The sequence below is a fragment of the Medicago truncatula genome, chromosome 6 (assembly GCF_003473485.1).
Source record: "Medicago truncatula cultivar Jemalong A17 chromosome 6, MtrunA17r5.0-ANR, whole genome shotgun sequence".
Taxonomy (NCBI): Eukaryota; Viridiplantae; Streptophyta; class Magnoliopsida; order Fabales; family Fabaceae; genus Medicago; species Medicago truncatula.
Genome location: NC_053047.1, coordinates 8,738,446 through 8,758,106, shown reverse-complemented (window position 1 = coordinate 8,758,106; position 19,661 = coordinate 8,738,446). Strand labels below are relative to the sequence as shown.

General features: G+C 30.8%; 2 protein-coding genes across 2 annotated transcripts; both read right to left on the bottom strand.

Moving 5' to 3' along the window:
* Positions 1–5,645: 5,645 nt before the first annotated feature.
* LOC25495745 (pectinesterase inhibitor 2) lies at positions 5,646–6,203 on the bottom strand. Its single transcript, XM_013595976.1, has one exon. The coding sequence runs from the start codon at positions 6,201–6,203 to the stop codon at positions 5,646–5,648; it is 558 nt and encodes a 185-aa protein (XP_013451430.1).
* A 1,277-nt stretch (positions 6,204–7,480) lies between these two features.
* Positions 7,481–8,126, bottom strand: LOC25495744 (pectinesterase inhibitor 1). The gene has a single exon (XM_013595975.2). The coding sequence runs from the start codon at positions 8,087–8,089 to the stop codon at positions 7,568–7,570; it is 522 nt and encodes a 173-aa protein (XP_013451429.1). The 5' UTR covers positions 8,090–8,126; the 3' UTR covers positions 7,481–7,567.
* Between the last annotated feature and the right edge of the window lie 11,535 nt (positions 8,127–19,661).

The following is a 19,661-nucleotide window of genomic DNA, read 5'->3' as shown; positions in this document are numbered from 1 at the left end:
AATGCTGACCACAAGATGTACATATCAAAGTCATGATACAAAATCAAAACAAATCGATACATATTTTCTATTAGGGCTTACTCCAAGAGGGTCATGCCTTTTCCATTGTCCCCTTATCACATATTTCTATTGTTCCTCCATTTTTCCATGCAGCTCTGATTCATTAACATTAGAAAAGGGGACAGTTAGTCAAAACTCCCAGACAATGGAACAATGTAATGTCAATGACGTAACAAGTTCCAGTAACATAGTATATACAACAATGACATCCAAAACAATGTTACAATATCAAGGACAACTACATGTGCTTCAATGGTTTAAAAAATACATAATATTTCAAATATTATTTGCCATTATCAATCAAGATGTGTATAGACTAAATTCCTAAACAGTAACCAACTATAATCACAATAGCACAAAACATTTACCAACCAAAATCATATCAACCAATTTAAAAGGTTTATGAATAAGAAATTGTAAATTAAGAAAACAACATGCACATATGGATCAAGCGAACATTATAACATTGAACTCAAACCAAGAAGAATTACAAAGAAACCTTTATATTACATCTCCTATCTTGTGAAATCACAACAAAACCCTATCAAGATATACATTTAGCTCAAATTATATTTTTATCAACAACGTATGAAAACATCTCCAATATTGAAGAGTATGACAAAAGCCCTAATTTTGAGCATATAACAATGATTTCATAACACAATATACTATTCATAGTTCTAATTGCATAATCAAATAAGCAATATAATGAGGAAAAAACCCCAAACTAAGATGTCAAAAACCCTAACAATATAGATTGAAAGCAAAAATTTAGTATAATATGATTGAGAAACACAAATCAAGAGACATCACATACTTGAAATTCGATTTAGTAAATCAGAGATTAGAGTCAAAGTTAAGATAAAAACAGCCAAAAGGAAACCCTAGAAATGTAAAATTGAAAATAATAATACCCAAAAGGAAACCCTAGACTTAAACATTCAAATACCTTTTTTTTTTGTTACAAAGCTAAACAAAACAACAAAAAGAAAAGCCGGGAAAACAGGGAAAAAAACAAGAACTAATCCTTAAGAGAAAAAAGTTCTTGTTGCGTCGATCTTGAGAAGGCTCATAATATTACCCGGAGGAGAAGGATGGATGAAGAGATCCACATTTGATAAAGCTCCAAGTTTGGCCATAAAATCCGCACATTGGTTTCCTTCCCGAAGGGTGTGACCAAATAAATATTCAAATATCTAAAATTTTGGTTTTAGTCCATGAACTTTTATCTATTTTAAAAAATGGAGAATAAATGTGGTTTTTTTACAAAGTATAATAACATTCATCTACAAATATTCAAATCACCAAAATACTCATGTTTATGGGTCTGCAACGTTGACGACGCAAAAGTCATTGATTCAATCTGCACTTGATCAAAACTAATCTTTTAATCTGAATCAAATAAACACCACACTAAGACACACCCCACAAAGACGAGAAATCAAAATACACAAAGTCGTGTTAGACGACGAAATCACAAAAACAATCGAAAGAAAATTAAAAATATGTGAAAATATCTTATTTAACTAAAGGAAAAAAAACAATCCGGGACAATAATAAGTGATTGCAATTTTAATATTGAGGTTTGAACAACATAATTTGACTTCTTTTATAAAATAGATATTTTTATGGATTATAATTCATTGTAATTGACTAGAATGCAATTAGAATATAATTATTTTGAAGAAACAATTGAATAATTAATTCATATAAAATATTAACATATTCATCCACATACTCTATAAAACCATTGTAAAATCAATATGAAAACACAAGAAAAAGAGAGAAATAATAAAGAAAAACAACACAAAATGAGTCAATATTTCTCTCTCTACTTGGTGATTCTTATTCTATGTGTTGCTTCCTCCAATTCAATTTCAGCCAAAGTTGTTGATGTAGATGTCATTTGCAAAGAAGCCTCCAATCCTTCATTTTGTTCAAATCTTCTCAACTCAAAACCAGGATGAGCAAAAAGTGTAGATCTTGTTGATCTTGCACAATACACAATTAAGGTGCTTGATGAAAATTTGGCCAACACATCTAATCTCATCACTAAATTGCAAAGTGGTAATAATCTTACAATTTACTTTCAATGTTCATTAGAAATCATTAGTGCCACCACTAAGCTTGTAGCTGCCCAATTAGAATTGACAATCGGACAATATCCAGCCATGGTTAAAGATGCAGCTGATGTTATGCAATCTCTTCTTCAATGTAGGGATGGTCTTAAAAAAGATGAAACCAGCCCTTTACTTGCAAAGAATGTTGATGATCTTCGACAAGATGATCAAGTTCTTCAAATTATACTAAAATATTTAAATCTTGGATAATGAATTAGTTTTTTAGGAAGGGATAAATATTTGGAGTCAGGACCTGTTATCAAATGGTCAATAGTGCCATTTTATTTAATAAAAAACCATCCCTTCTCCATTTTTCAAATGTATTTTACATTTATTTTAAAGGAACTATAGAAGTTATTAACTTTACGTATAAGATACTTTGCCCAAGAACTCAAGAGCGTTTAGATGAGATGACACCGATTTCTTCTAGCTTAATTAAGGTTTTGGGTTCGAATTCAGCATTGAACATGTAACAACGTTAAAACTAAGAAGTTTTTTTCCCATTTGAGTCTCATAAAGCTCAAGAGATTAGTTCCCGTAGTCGTGCGTGCGGAAGATACCCGATTTACAAACACACAAAAATATACTAAGGCCAACTGGAATTGAAGTTGGAATTTTTTAACAAGGTTTCAAGGTTTTCCGTAAGAAAAAGGTATCTTTGAGCATTGTGAATGAAAAAAAATGTGACTAAAAAGGAGAGTTGTGAAAAAAAAAGGTCTCATTGAGAGTTGTGCATGTGAAAGATACCCGATTTGCAAACACACAAAAATATACTATGGAATTGAAGTTGGACTTTTTTTAATAAGGTTTCAAGGTTTTCCGTAAAAAAAAGGTCTGATAGAGAGTTGTGCATATAGAAGATACCCGATTTACAAACACACAAAAATAAACTATGGAATTGAAGTTGGGTTTTTTTTAACAAGGTTTCAAGGTTTTCCGTAAAAAATAAAGGTCTCTTTGAGCATTGTGAATGAAAAAAATGTGACTAAAAAGGAGACCAATTAAAAATGATCAGCTAAATTTACTAGTAAAACTTTTAAGCGAGATTTATTTTATTAATTTTTAGTTGAGCATTGTGTATGAAAAAAAAAATCATAAGTTACACAACGCAAGATATATTCAAACTCAGATATTTATATTCAAAATAAAACACTTTTTTTTAGGTCAAAATAAAACACTTTGTCATCTGTATCAAGACAACTTGTTTCTTTAATTTTATGTATACCTCTATGCTCACTATTATAAATAAAAAACTATTTTCTAAGTTTATTGATTAACTTATTTATTTAGTCAATATTACAGACAAAGATATATCAATTATACAATGAATTTAAAAATGATTTTTGATTTATAACAATGACTAAAGAGAGTGTACGCTATTCATGTATATTAATTAGTAAAATATTGTATACTTTTTTATCGGGGGCGTAATTTCTTATAAGAAAATGATTTTTAGGATGCCTAATGTGAGGTTTAATTAGATCACCTTATGCTTGGGTCAGTTATGGTTTGGATAAGGTTGCAATGCGAGTTCTTTTGTTGGTTGTAAATATTATTTTGAGAAGCTCGTCATTTTGATTCTTTTACATAAAGAAATGCAAATTTTTGTACGATGAAAATCAAATAATTTATTCATTGTATTGATAGTTTGTATAATTCTTTTTTTTGAGAGAAGCCTGCATAATCATATGATACCATTTACTCTCAAAAGATGTTACAAGGTGACCAAGTTCTTCATATTATATCAAAGAGAAATGATATTTGAACAATCATTTTTTGACAACTTTTGTGACAACTTTCTCTCTCATATTCACATTATCCTTTTACTTTTTCTCTCTATTGCTTTGATTTTTGTACAACTACCTAAATTTCTTTGTATAATTTAAGTTGTCCAAAAAATTGTCACAAGAAATGATTGTTCAAATATCATTGCTCTATATCAAACTATTTAAATCTTGGATAATGAATTTGATTGTTTCTTAGTTATTTGAATTAGATGTACAACAAGACAATTTTTTTTTTTAAGGATGTACAAACAAGACAATCTTGGTCATTTCTCAAGGATTTCCAAGTTAAAAATAATCAAACAAGAATAGTGAAACATCAATATAAAATTGGGGGTTTAGTTGTTGTTGAAAATGTTTGCAAAAGACCAAATATGTGACAAGTATTTTTTTATTTATTTTTTATTTTTTGTAAAATTGGATAGTAGCTACGAAACGAGTATTTTTTGTCGTACAAACTTATAAGCCATAAGACCAAAAATGTGCCTTAAGGCTTAACAAACAAAATACTCTGTATTTGAAAGCAAAAACTGAAAGTAATATTTTAGTAAATGGTTTTATTTACTAAAAATTGTAATTATGGTTGTTTACTTTTGCAGGTTAAGCCGTAGTTTTACGATTTTTTTTAGTGTTCGAAGTTCGAACCCCAGACTTATTGCATATCATTGTCCTTACCAGCTTAGCTAAACTCACGAGGAGTGACAGTAGAGATTTACCATTTAATAACACAATATGATTTCTTTAAAAGAATAATAACATTAATTTTTCTTTTTGACAAAATAATAGCATTAATTATAATTGACAAGATGCAAAATTAAAATAACTAATTGATGCTCCCTCCATTCATTTTCTTTTGATGTTTTAGAACTTCAACTATATTTCAAAACTTTTGATGTTTTAGTGAATTTATTATTATTTTCTCAGGTTTACCCTTGTTGAAAAACACAATAAACTATTAAAGTAGTTGTGACCTTTGGTTTATTATATGTGAATTTAATGATAAATAAGGACATTTTAATTACTCCTTAAAACTTGTGTCAAGAGCTAAAACATCAAAAGAAAAGGAATGGAGGGAGTAGTATCAAATAATTAAATGATTCCTCCAATTCAGTCATATTCCTCAAATTTTCTCAATTTAAAGTCAGGAGGAGCAAAAGGCGTAGATCTTCTTGACCCTACACAACACACAATTGATGTGCTTCATGACAAGCAACTTAAAAAGAACAACTTTATATTGAAAAATATAATATTTTAATTTTTAAGAAATTGAATGCACAACTTTTAATATATATGTTTCGATAATGAGTTCATTAAGGCACACCTTGCCTAATAAAATTGCTAGATTGATTGATCAAAGTGGTATAATATTACGGAAATTTGAGAGTTTAAAGTTCATAGAAAATCGGGTGTTGTAAAATGATCAATAATGTCACTTTATTTGAAAAACTTTATCTCTTGAACCATTTTTAATTTCATTTTACTTTTATTTTGATGGAATAATGTTCATGTTGGTGATCCAATTCAATATTGTTCAAGTTTAAAGGGCCTCCTTATATCTAGAAAGTACAAACTATAGACAAGAATCACATCATGCAAACTAGAAATAGACAATAAATTAAGTTGGACAAATTGACTAATTTATTATAAAATTATTCAAGAAATAGAAACCTAAACTAGTTATCTACTTTTGTAATATCAACACCATATTTGTGATAATAAGAGCAATTTGGCCAACAACATCAACATATTTTGGAAGCAAAGATGTATCTTTATAGAGAGATAAAACCCTTGCATCCTGATGAACACTCTCATCTCCGGTGAGGCAGTCATAAACATCGGTCGCGATAGCATTCATATGAGTGTATACATTATAATAATCAAAAGCCTTCAATTGTTGTTGGGCATTCACAACCTCACCAAGAGCTCCTCCATCCAATAGAAAATGAGAATAACAATTCTTGTAATGGTCTTGTTTGTTGCGATCACTGCCACTTTGTGCGATTAGTTTTGTGATTAGAGTGACTGTATTCGATACATTGGTATGAAGCACGTCAATGGTGTATTGTGCAAGACTATTGAGGTCTTGACCTACACCACCTGGCTTTGATTTGAGAAGAGTTAAACAAAAAGAAGGGTCTTTGGCTTCCTTGCAAATAGCTTGCACATCAACAACATTAACGGCATAGGAGGATGCAACACAAAAAAGAAACACAACAACTAGGGTTAAGAAATGAGCCATAGTGTATTTGTTTCTTCTCTATTTTTCCACATTAGCGGCTTTATATAGATTTCATCAGTTGAAAAAAAAAAATTCACAATAAATTATGGTCAATTCCCATATCTTTATTTTATCTTTGTATTAAACATTAAACAAATGCCTTGCAAAGGTTTCAAAATACAATTTTTTTTTTTTTTTGGTGTACAAAGTATACAATATCTTTGATACATATTGGTCAAAGCAAAACGATTTTTATATATAAGGAATAATTTAATGGTGCATGAAAGACACTAATTAAGTTCAAATTATTTAGTGATTCAATGATACATATTGGTCAAAGCAAAACGTTTTTTATATATAAGGAATAATTTAATGGTGCATGAAAGACACTAATTAAGTTCAAATTATTTAGTGATTCAATGATACATATTGGTGAAAGCAAAACTTTTTTTTTTTTTAAATATAAGGAATAATTTAATAGTGCATGAAAGACACTAATTAAGTTCATATTATTTAGTGATTCAAAAAACTCATTATTTATCGCCAAAAAAATTGAAAACAATTGTGATTAGAATGAACTTTTTTTTTAAAGAAAGTGATAAGAAGGAACTTTTTTTTTTAACAAGGTGATAAGAATGAACTTAATTACTCATAAACATAAAAAAATATTTATTAAAGTTGATTTTTTTTTTTAGGAATAAAGTTAATATAAATCAAATCAAATAAAAATTACTACATTGTGAAAAAAATTCAAAATTTCGAATGACACATAGTCGAGGAAAAATGCATATTCGTAAATATCAACATTATTAGACAGGAGTGTGTAAATTTAAGGTGATTTTTGCGACTTCATTTACAGAAATAAAAATTATATTTTCTCTTTAAATAACATGCTTATTTTCTTCTTCTAAATTGAAGGTATATGCACTCTTATTCAGGTCATTAATTCTGAATCAATTAAAAACAATATTCAATATTATAATTTCCACTTTGAGATCAATCAAGCATTACCAATGGAAAATCACCCACCAATTCTAAGTAACAATGCTCTATAAATTTAAGAATGAGTTAAGCATAAATTATTATAATTCACTTTGAAAAAAAACTATGCACATTTGTTTCAAATTGTAAGTTCCTTGTCATATGTGGATTCATGTTTCACATTATAAGTTTCACTATGCGCATTTGTTTGACAATAATAACTTTAAAAATTGAGCGGTAAACACAATTCAATATTGTTATTGTTCAAGGATCTCATTATATATGTGTCAACAATATTGTTTAATCTCTAACTTTTTATTTCTCATATTTTTTGGACAAAATTTCTCATAAACTGACTAATATATTGTAACATTATTCAAGAAACAGAAAACAAAGTTAATAGTCTACTTTTTTAATAATATGGCTGCAATAATAAGAATAATATCAGCAACTTGATTGACATCATTTGCATATTTTGGAAGCAAAGAGGTATCAGATGAATATCCTGAAAGACAGTCATCAACATTGGTCATGACACCAGCCATATGGATATTCACACCCTGGTAATCAGAACTCTTCAAGAGTAGCCGAGTTTCGAGAAGATCACCAAGAATTCCATCCTCACCAAAATGATCCAAACAATCCTTGTAGTGGGCTTGTTTCTTGGGAACACCACGGCTTTCCGCAATCAACTTTTTTATTAGAGTGACTGTAGCGGAAGCATTGGTATTAAGCACGTCAATGGAGTATCGTGCTAGACTAACGAGGTCTCCACCTACATTTCTTGGCTTTGATTTGAGAAGAGTTAAACAAAACGAAGGGTATTTGGTTTGCTTGCAAAGATCTTGCAAGTTTACATCATTAGCTGCATAGGACGATGCGACACAAAAAAGAAACACAACAACTAGGATTAAGAAACGAGACATATTATTTTTGCTCTTTTTCTCTCAAGATTCTCCTAAGTATGTTTATGATTTCTTTTGTTTCACTATTTAGGACTTTATATAGGTTTCATCAATCGAAAACAATACAATAAATTATGGTCGGCCTTTTTTTTTTTTTTTGAGGGGATGGTCAAGGCCTTTATTATTTGCTTTTGATCGAAATTAATTATTTTATCCTACTATTATTTGCTTTTTGACCTAAAATTAATTATTTTATCCTACTATTGATTGCTTTTTGACCTAAAATTAATTATTTTATCCTACTATTATTTGCTTTTGATCGAAATTAATTATTTGCTTTTCGACCGAAAATTTCCTCGTTTGGTTTCCTTAAGCACTGTTCTGGAAGCACTGGTTAGCATGACCCAAAATTTTCTATTTTGGCTTCCTTAACCAGTGACCCAAAACTATCAAACTTCGGTCAAGGGTTGCAAAAAACTGATCCTATCATTTGCCTAATATTTGAACAACGAAAATACAATAGACATCGTCTACGTACCTATCAAAGGTCAGTACTCCAATGAAAACATGCCAAGATAGACCACTTGAACCAATACAAAGCCTTTGATAGGTAGACGTTGTCTATTGTATTTTCGTTGTTCAAATTTTTGACAAATGATAGGATCAGTTCTTTGAAACTCTTCATAGAAGTTTGATAGAGTTTTCTCACATTGATATTTGAGTGGACTTAATTGATATTTGCACAAGGTTTTTTCTTTTGGCATATTCTTTCTAATCCTTTATTATAAAAGTTAGACTTGGTTGGCAAGTTTGCCCTAATTCACCCTACTTTGCCCTAATCTCTAGCATTTTTCACTCCTAAACATGTACTAATTGCTAATCTGATCACACCCGTTCAAACTCTATTTTCACATTTGATCAAACCCGTGGATTCAAACTCAAAAAATGTTCTCTCATATAACTAAGTTAATGCTAATTGAAAACGTATAATACACTTTTAATGCAATTGAAGACGTAGTAAATGCTAATCAAGTCGGTCAACAAACCCCTACACTAATTACTAATATAATCTCACCCGTTCAAACTCTATTTTTAAACTTGATCACACTCGTTGATTCAAACTCTAAAAATGTTCTCTCATATAACTTAGTTAACGCTAATTGAAAACGTATAACACACGTTTAATGCAATTGAAGACGAAGTAAATGCTAATCAAGTTGGTCAACAACCCCCTACACTAATTGTTAATCTAATCTCACATGTTCAAACTCTATTTTCACACTCGATCACACCCGTTGATTCAAACTCTCAACCGTAGATCTCATAACAAACTTTTAAACCATATTCTCTCCTAATATTAACTTGAAAAACATTCTATATTAACGATTGCATACCCATTATCTAATTTCTTTCAATATATATCATGATCGATAGAAAACCATAATAAAAGTTATTGCATCACTTTTATTTAAAACTAGGCTTTGGCAAAAAATATTGGATAGATCACGAAAAATATGCTAGGGACGACTTTTCAAAAGCTAGACTTGGTTGCCAAACATGTTTGCCCTAATTCGCCCTACTTTGACTGTCCTCCATGTAACAAAGTCAAATTTCATATATTTATGAAATAGATTATTGATATTTCATTGTGAATAAAATAAACTTATTGCTCATTAACGGTATATAATGAATAGTAATTATGCATTATGGGTCAAAAGGCATTACCAAGCATTATGCTAATCAATTAATATTGATCATTGTTGTTGTTTGTTTTTTAAGGGCGCAAAGTATTCAAAAGCAATATGCACTAATTGCTTTTATGGCTGCAATGAATAGTAATTATTACCAATATAAGACTATGATCATTCAGATTTAAAACTTTCAAATTCAACTTGCAAATTACCTATTTAAATACCACTTAGTTGTGAGAAAACAATTATTCTGTTCTTTAAGCAAAACTAACTGTTTCTTGCACTTGCTAAGATGGCAAACATTTTCACCCCCATTTCAGCTGTGACAGGTGGAAAGAAGGATTTGAAGTTGATTGTACGTGTGACCCATATATGGCTGATCCGTGATAAGGAAAATCCAGACGATATCATCTTCATGAACATGATATTGGTTGATGAGAAGGTATATTATATAAACTTCATGTATAAATAAATTATCCTTTTTTCAAGTTGCCAATACGATAACATATATTATGGGGTTTATGTTAGTGACATGTTATTTTTGTTTAGCGAGGACGGATCCATGCCACTATTCGTAAGTACCTGGTGCCAACGATTCAATGAATGGTTAAAGAAGGAGGAACATATAAGCTAGAGAATGTCATGGTAGGATTTAATGAGGGGAATTACAAACTCTTGCCACACAAGTACAAACTTAACATGTCGGAAAATGCGAGATTTACTATAAGGTGAATGCAAGCAATGTGCCTCAGAACGTGTTTGAATTCGTGTCTTTCAAAGACATTTTGATCTCTCCGGAAGAGGACGTGGTTGCTAGTATGAAATCCTACCTTTATTATATACGAATTTGTTTCTAGCTGTTTATGTAAATGATAATGGAAATTTTTTATATGTAGATGTCCTTGGTCATGTAGTCGAGACAGATAGTGTAAGAGAAACCGAGAAAAATGGAAGAAAAAGCAAAGTAATTGATCTTACACTAGAGAATTTAGAGTAAGCTATGCAATATTGATCGATTCAACTATGACTTTATTCTCATGATCGATTCAATTAAGTTATTTAATGTTTCAGGCACAGAAGGATCCGTTGCTCTCTTTGGGGTGAATTTGCAACTGATATTGAAAACTACTTTTCAACCCATGACAACACTAAGCCTGTTGTGTTGATTGTACAGTTTGGCAGATTGAGGAAGTATATGGGTAAATTCTTTAGTTATGTTTTATGGAAAGTTCAGTGTACACAGCGTAATTATAACTTTATCGCTAAATTAACTAAAATTTAACGAACAAACAGGTGCAATGGGCGTGGAGAATTTGTTTTTCGGGTCCAAGGTTATCATGGATGGTGATATTCCTGAAGTTGAATATTATAAAAAGGGGTAATTAATTGATTTCATCAATTGTCACGACAATTCTAATATATCCATTGTTGATAGCACTTATCCGAACCTATTAGATGGTATGACTGATATATCATATTTTCAGGACAAAGCAATACTTGCTCCAACAAACTCAATAGTGGATCAGATCAAAGATTACATGTTAGATTTAATGCCTGGTGAAGAGAAAACATATTTGAGCTATGATACTCCATTGATACATAATGGAAATTGTGATGCTGTTGATGATGTCCACACTCTAGAATTTCTCAACACAATAAATGCTTCATGACTCCCACATCACAAGATAAGATTGAAGATTGGAGTTCCAATTATGCTTTTGTTAAATATTGATCTAAAGTTAGGATTATGCAATGGAACAAGGTTAACCATAACTAGAATGAAAAAATTTGTACTTGAAGCAAAGGTTATATCTGGAAGTAACATCGGCGAAAAAGTTTTCATACCCAAGTTATCTCTTCAACCGTCTGATGTTAAAATTCCTTTCAAATTTTAGAGAAGACAATTTCCAATATCTGTTTCATTTGTCATGACAATCAACAAGAGTCAAGGGCAATCACTTAAAAATGTTGGAATTTATTTGCCGAGTCCTGTGTTCTCGCATATGGTCAGTTGTACGTTGCAATTTCCAGAGTCACTTCAAAACAATGTTTGAAAATACTAATCGTTGATGGAGATGGGGAGAACATTGATACGATCTCAAATGTTGTTTATCACGAAGTCTTTCGTAATATATCTTGATAATTAATGTTCAAACCTTTTTGTTATCTATGCTACCATTTCATTTTGTTGCTATTGTTGTCTTAGAAGTGAACATATTTTTAAAACTGATATAAAACTTCTATCAATTATATATATTTACATTATTGTGAATGATTCGATTAAATTCTATGTGGTATGACCTGTGCTACGGGTCAGGAGTCTAGTTTCCACAATGTTTGATTGTTCCACCATTAGTGAGGGTTGGGGATGGGTGTTTATTTTTTTTTGCTGCGGTCTAAAAATGTAAATGTGGAGAGCTAGGGGTATTGGTATATATGGTTCCTCAAACCGTAATCAAAATAATTTAACCCGTGATTTAATTAACCAGCTTAATATTTGGAGTAGCTACTTTTCTTGGAGAATAAATAAAAGGGATGACTTTTGGGACGCAAGATTTCTACAAGCATTCTCTCTCTCTCTCATTGGAGATACACTACAACATAATTGATCGTATCTGGTCCTATTAAGGATTAAATTAATGGAGTGAATATGTGATTTGGACGTGTGGTAGCCATTTAAGCTAACTTGCATCATTGGAGATACACTATAACAAATTGAGATATGGTAATATTTGATTTTTTTTGACAAAAACAAAATGATATTCATTCATTCAAATCGAGAGATTACATCATTCAACACCGCTAAAAACGTAAAGGATGAATCTGCGAACAAACTCACAGCATCCAAGTTAATAGCATATAACGGCATAATGCCTACAAAAAATATATGATGAAATTAAAGTGACCGGAATATCCATTGCATCAGGATCTGCAACGTTGCCGCCCAAATCTTTGATTGAAGAATCGATCTTTCAATATGAATCAAATGAACACCGCACGAAGACGAGAAATCAAACAACGCCGCACAAGATGACGAACAACAAATCACCGCACTTAAATGATGAAACTACAAAGAAAAAAAAACCTAGATCTATGTGAAAATCACTTATTTAGATTGAAATAAAGAGAAAAAGATGAAGAGGGGTGATTTCAGGTCAAGAATTGACTCAAAACCACCCCTCAATGAAGAAATTGTAAGAGAAAACCTAGAGAGAGAAAACTAGGACCGACTTATTGGAGAGGGAGAGATAAAATGACAATGTTGGTAATATTGGATTGTTAAATCATAAAAACAATGTTACTAATTATATTATATTTAATAACATTTGAACAATTGTCAGACAAAATCTATGTTACTAAAGAGTTTCAGTAACATTATTTTAGTATTATTAGAAACGTTAAAAATAGTTATTTGTTTACATTTTTTGTAACATTCTTCTACCATCATTGGTAATAATAAAAAAATGTCTCCAAGTTCCTCTAAACAAATGTCGCCTACTTATAATTCTTGCTGCACCCCAATCACACTCTGTTTCAATTTAGTGCCTAAAAAACCAACGATGAAATCAGCCACTACTTGTATGTACAACAACCGTTTATTCAAGAATTTCTTTTGGCCGATCTCAAATTATTCACAGCCAGTAAAGTAATGGCTTCAAACTCAATCTGAATGAAATCATCTCAGTGCTCCTCTCTCACAGTACGATTAGTTTAATTTTGTTTGATCCAAATTCCTAATTCACCGTCTCTTTTTAGTTCTAATTGAACAAAATTCACAATTTCCAAAAAAAAAAACGGAGATTTAACACCTAAATAAAATTCATAAAATTGGATTAAGAAAAATTATGAATTAATCGAACGGCATCATTGTTGTGAAATTAAATTCATGCATCATCACCACCATAATTGATCCAATTTCACCATGATATCTCTAAATAATTAGATAGAGAAAGCACCATAATTAAAAAATACAAGAGTGGATTCTTCAAACACAGATTGAAATGAAACACATGATGTGAGAGGCAAAAGATCAAGTAGATTTGAGTATCATATTCATTAACATCGAAAGAGTTAATAGCCGAGTAATGGTGAGCAGGTATGGAACACATAAACAACTTAAATGAATAAAACACAGCTTTGGATTAATTAAGATTGACGGTTGGGATTTGGTGTCAACGAATCCTAACTCATAAAACAAATGTCTCCAAGTTCCTCTAAACAAATGTCGCCTTCTTATAATTTTTGAGACATGCCGCATATTTACATTTTTTGCTTAGACTTCATTCAAGTTTGTTGTAAACTCCAATTTGAACTAAAAAAATTTGAAGATAAAACTTTCTTTACATTCAAGACTCCAAATATGTTTTAACCAAAAAAAAAAGACTCCAAATGTGTTCTCTAACAAACATTTGAAATCGGATTTCATAATGAAAATATGAACTATGCAACACAATTTCCATTACATACTAAAACTATTACAAATTTTCATCTCATTAAGCATGTACTCTATATAAAAATCTTTTATGCATTGTTCTTAATCTTGCATCCGAACTATGAATGCATCGAACTCCATATACGACTCCATTCAAGAAAAAGGAGAATCCACATTCATCTCACATTTTTTTTCCATAGTTGTCAGTATTTTTTACCTTGACACCACCTCACAATGCAAGAAAAGATGAGTTGATGTTTACTCACCCTCCCCACATAACACAAAATTTTTCATCATCCGAGTTCAACACGTTAGGCATAGCGAGGTTGCGACAAGCAGGAAATTTATCAAGAAGAATGGTCCAAGAGAAAGACACCATTTTAGATGGAGCGAGACTCTTCCAAAGATACCGAAACACCACCGTAACAAACTCAGCTCTTCGTCTAGAAGCAAGGTTCCCTCAACCAACTTATATGAGGACCGAACCGAGGGGGCTCCACTATCCTCGTCCCCCCACCACCACACATCCTCGTCTTCCAAACCTCTAAACCCTCATACACCCAACAAGTTATTAATTAATTCCATCTCTCAATTAAAAGGATCTCTACGCCAAAGGAGCCTCCAAAGCACCCAATCATGACGCCTTTCCCATTAACCTCCCACCATTGCTTCCTTTTGGGTTGAAAGGGAGTAAAATCTAGGAAAAGACACTCGGAGAGTATAATTTCCCACCCACATATCCGTCCAAAAACTCATGTTTCTTCCATTTGATTGACTTGGTGTCATGACCCATGTGGCATATTTTATTAAGTAATTGCTAATGAGATGCCATGTGTATTTGTCATTTGATTGATCTTGTAATGTATGTATATAGGAGATAGGAGATAACAATGGATATGCATGCGGCCGAACCTGGGTGTATATTTATGAGCGTTTGTAGTCCAAAGATATTGTCAATAGGCATATTCACTGTGCAGTTTGGATCCGTTTTGAGACAAAAATTCCTCTAATCGAAAACTAAAATCAAATGCGATTTAGTTCAGTTTAGATGGTTATTTAAATGCTACATGTAAGATTAAAAACAAACAAGAAATATATGAATGCAATATACAACCCTAATAAAAGAATAAACAACATTTTTTTCCTTCAATATGATTGATATGTATCGTTTAAAGTTATGACTCGTTTTTTCGGCTACTTTAGAATGTCCCATGTGCAATGGGGATGGGGTGTTTCTGACCTTTCTCCTCTTGTTCCCTTCTACTGACAGTTGAAATATTATTACATGGTTCATTTTGAATTTTACCTCGCATCTTTATTTTCATTCTCTCCATAAGATCTAATTTACTTGATCTAATTTACTCTCCATAAGATCTAAAAGAATAAATAAGTATTAAAAAAAAAGAATAAATAAGTATTAAAATTTATTTTGTGGTTTGTTTTGGTTTCGAAAAAGTGGTTCGAAATCGAAACCGATGTGAACAGTTTTTACAAAACAACATTCAAACGCATCCAAATATATTTTGTTTTGTGCGATTTTTAGTTTTTATGATCGATTTGCATTTTATGTTTGGATTTGAACACCCCTAACTATCAATAGTCGATGCTTGCTTAGGTTAAAAATTTGAAAAAATGCACTCAATTCATTGTAAATTGAATTTGAAAAAAATGCACTCAATACATTGTAAATCAAGTATATATTAATAAGAGTTTTTGTACCAAAAAATTAAAATAAGTGTTTAATATACTCTGTTAGTGTGTAATTATTTTATACGTAAACCAAATGATGTGTTGTCACGTCAATTATGTGTTATCAAATTCATTATATAATGTGGCAACGCATCATTAGATGTATGTGTAAAATAATTGTACACCGACATATTATACTTATTAAATTCTATTAATACTCCCTCCGTCCCAAATTGTATGTTACTTTAGAAAAAATATTTGTCCCAAATTGTATGTCACTTTAGAATATCAATGAAACATTAATGTTATTTTTCCTATTATATCCTTAACTATTTATTACTCTTTCTTTTTTCAATTCTTTCATTCATCTTTCCCATATGATTTATTAAGGATAATTTTGTAAAACAACTCATAATATCTCTTTCCCACATAATATTAATTACATTTCTTAATATGTGTGAAATGCCCAAAACGTCATACAATTTGGGACGGAGGGAGTAATATTATACATTGACCCTTTCATCACTCAATGATTATTAAATACATTATATCATTCAATAATTAAACAATTTTGTCAAAGGAGTATTTATTATTTTTTTGACAACCCAAGAAGTATTTATTATTAAGATTAACATCATGATAAATTTTAAGATTACTTCCTTTATTTCTATTCATTTTATAATTACTTCAAAATATAATCACTTTTCATAAAAGAAACTGCATAACTTTGAAGACATCTTCAGGTTATATGTGGATTCATGTTTCAAATAATAACTTACACTTTGCACATTCCATTTGTCAATAATAACTTTAAAAAAAAAATTAATGTTTAAGAACCTCATTATGTGTCAACCCTTTTGCATCATGTTGGTGGCCAAAAAATTTAAACAAAATTAAATTCAACACAAACTAGAAAACTTTTACAAAATCATTATTAAAATTAAAGTAAAATCAGTATAAAAAACACAATTACTCAACCATTATTGTCTAAGATACATACAACGAAATTAGGAGTCTACTAACATATTTGTCATAACAAGAGTAGTATAAGCAATTTTGTCGACAACATCACCATATTTTGGAAGCAAAGAGGTATCAGATGAATCACTTAAAATACAGTTTTCAACATTGAATTCGAGATAAACCATATCCACACCCACTTGATTGAAATCGGAATGTTTGAAGTGTTTAAGGGAATGTAGAACATAACCAAGAACTCCTTCATCCTCACCAAAATAAGCCAAACAATCCTTGTAATGGTTTTGTTTCTTGGGATCACTACCACTTTGTGTAATTAGTTTTGTGATTAGAGTGAGTGTATTTGACACATTGGTGTGAAGCACGTCAAGGGTGTATTGTGCTAAACTCTAGAGGTCTCCACCTACACCATTAGGTTTAGATTTGAGAAGAGCTAAACAAAATGAAGGGTCTTTGGTTTTCTTGCAAATGGATTGCACATCCACATCAAGAGGAGGATGCAACAAAGAAAAGAAACACACCAACTAGGATTGAAAAACGAAGCATATTGCTTTTGCTCTTTTTCTCTCTTTGGTTTCTCCTAGTGATTTCCTTTGTCTCACTAGGGCTTTATATAAATTTCATCAATTTTTTTTTTGAGGGATGTAGATTTCATCAATTGAAAACAATACAATTAAATATGGTCAATACCCATATTATAATTGGTATATAAATGAATAATAATCTTGTTAATGATTTTGTTTAGATAGACCAAATGACATTTGTCATTGAAAACTCACACACAGAAATGAAAAAGCCGAAGGAATTTTTACCATTAAAGTTATGACTTGTAAAAAAAATTATGGATCATTTTTTTATCAAGATTTTATTAATGGTTTTATTCATAAAATTATTCATAAAATAAATTTTATTTTATTTTTGAGGGAGAATAAAATTAATTTTATGAATATTTTTCCACTAGGATATGCAGGCATGAAATAGTTGTTAAGGTAATCATTGCTACCCAATCCAATGGAATAGATGCATTTGCTAAGATAATTTGAAGCTGTATTCTAATCTCCAAGCAAATTTATCACTTGGGACACTGTCTTTTGGTAGTTTTGTACTTGACCACTAAAACTAATACGATCTCCCTACAAAGTTGAAATAATTAACAATTATAGAAATTATTAATCATATTTATCATCAAACAAAGATTAAAAGAAATTATGGTAAAATCAAAAGTATTTCATCTAATTAAGCACGTACTCTATATAAAAATCTTTCAATACTAGAAACTCTCGTTTTTCCTGCGGATGTTCATGCGGAAAATAATCCACAGGAATACCTGAGGATTTTAATGAAAGTCATACGAAGTTTCCTGCCAATCCAGAAGCCGTAGGAAACTCCGCAGGTAAGTTTTATTTTGCTGAGGATTTTCTTGCGGAATTGTTGTCGAATATTTTTTCAACGTTTCCTTAGAAAATTCCGCAGGTAGTGCTGCTGATTTTACTGCAGGTTTTCAGATGACCTTTCCTGCGGATTTTCAGTGTTACTTAATTGCCTTATAAACAAAACAAACAATTTGAGCTGTTTTCGTGTGTATGGTCTTGAAATGTGACTTATATTTTATTGACACACAAATGTGTCTTTCCATTTGTCTTTTGTGGAACTTGTTGTTTTGTTCTAGTTTTTAGCTAAGTTAGTTTTTGTTGTTGCAGGAGTGGGAAGGAAGAACAAATATTGCCATGTCTAACACTGTCACCACAGAAATTCGTGGAAGTCTGATGCATATGTCTATCGGTAAAACTAAAACTACTAGGAAATTAAAGTCGACCGAACTGTTGAGAACGTATGTAACCAATCATTTTTTCATAAGCATTGTTCTTACTTAAGTTTATCTAATTCATTTTCAATCATTTGAATACAACTAACACAAAAATTCCCTCAGGCAATTGATCTCAGGACGCGCATGGCTTTATTTAAGATGATGAACAATAATCTGTTTCAGCATATTAATGGATGCATTTCAACTGGAAAAGAAGTATGTCATACACACACCACATGCTTTTATTCACAAGTTTCAGTTTTCTGTCATCTTGTCATTACAGTTTTATATAACATGGACTTGATGCCTGTCCATAATTGATTCTATTTTTTTTATTATTATCAGGAAAATGTTTATCATGATACCAATTCCGATGGTAAAGAATATGCAATTAAAATAAACAAAACATCTGTTCTGGGATTTAAGTAAGTACCTTGCGTATTTGATTGTTCTAACTTCTGAACGCTGAAAGTTACACAGGATACTATTATCTTTTCTTTTTTTACCTGACTTACTATGATCTCATTGATATCAGGGATAGAAAAAAATATGTCAAAGGAGATTGCCACTTTGAACGTGATTCAGTAATTATAGGGACTATGTTAGGTGGTGTTAGTGTAACAAACTTTTGAGAAGGATGAGGTATTATCAATTGGGGTATTTTATGTTGTTGTATGTTTATTTCAATTGTAAAACATTCTATTGAAATTTCAGTGTTTTTAAAGGCTATATATATATGCCTAGGTAAAGTTGTGTGCAACTAGTTTGCTTTGTCTCCTGCTGCACATTCTAATTACTAAAATGTTTAGATAATTTGTACCTTTTTTTATTTAAATACATAGAATGCTTTGAAGCTCATTATCTTTTATTAAATTAAATACATTTAAATGACTAAGATGCAGATTTACCAGCTTAATTTTTGTTTTATTCTTGACCATGCTTCTTGCGGATTTTCCTGCGGATTCACGGGCAGGTAAACTCTATTAAACTGACCAA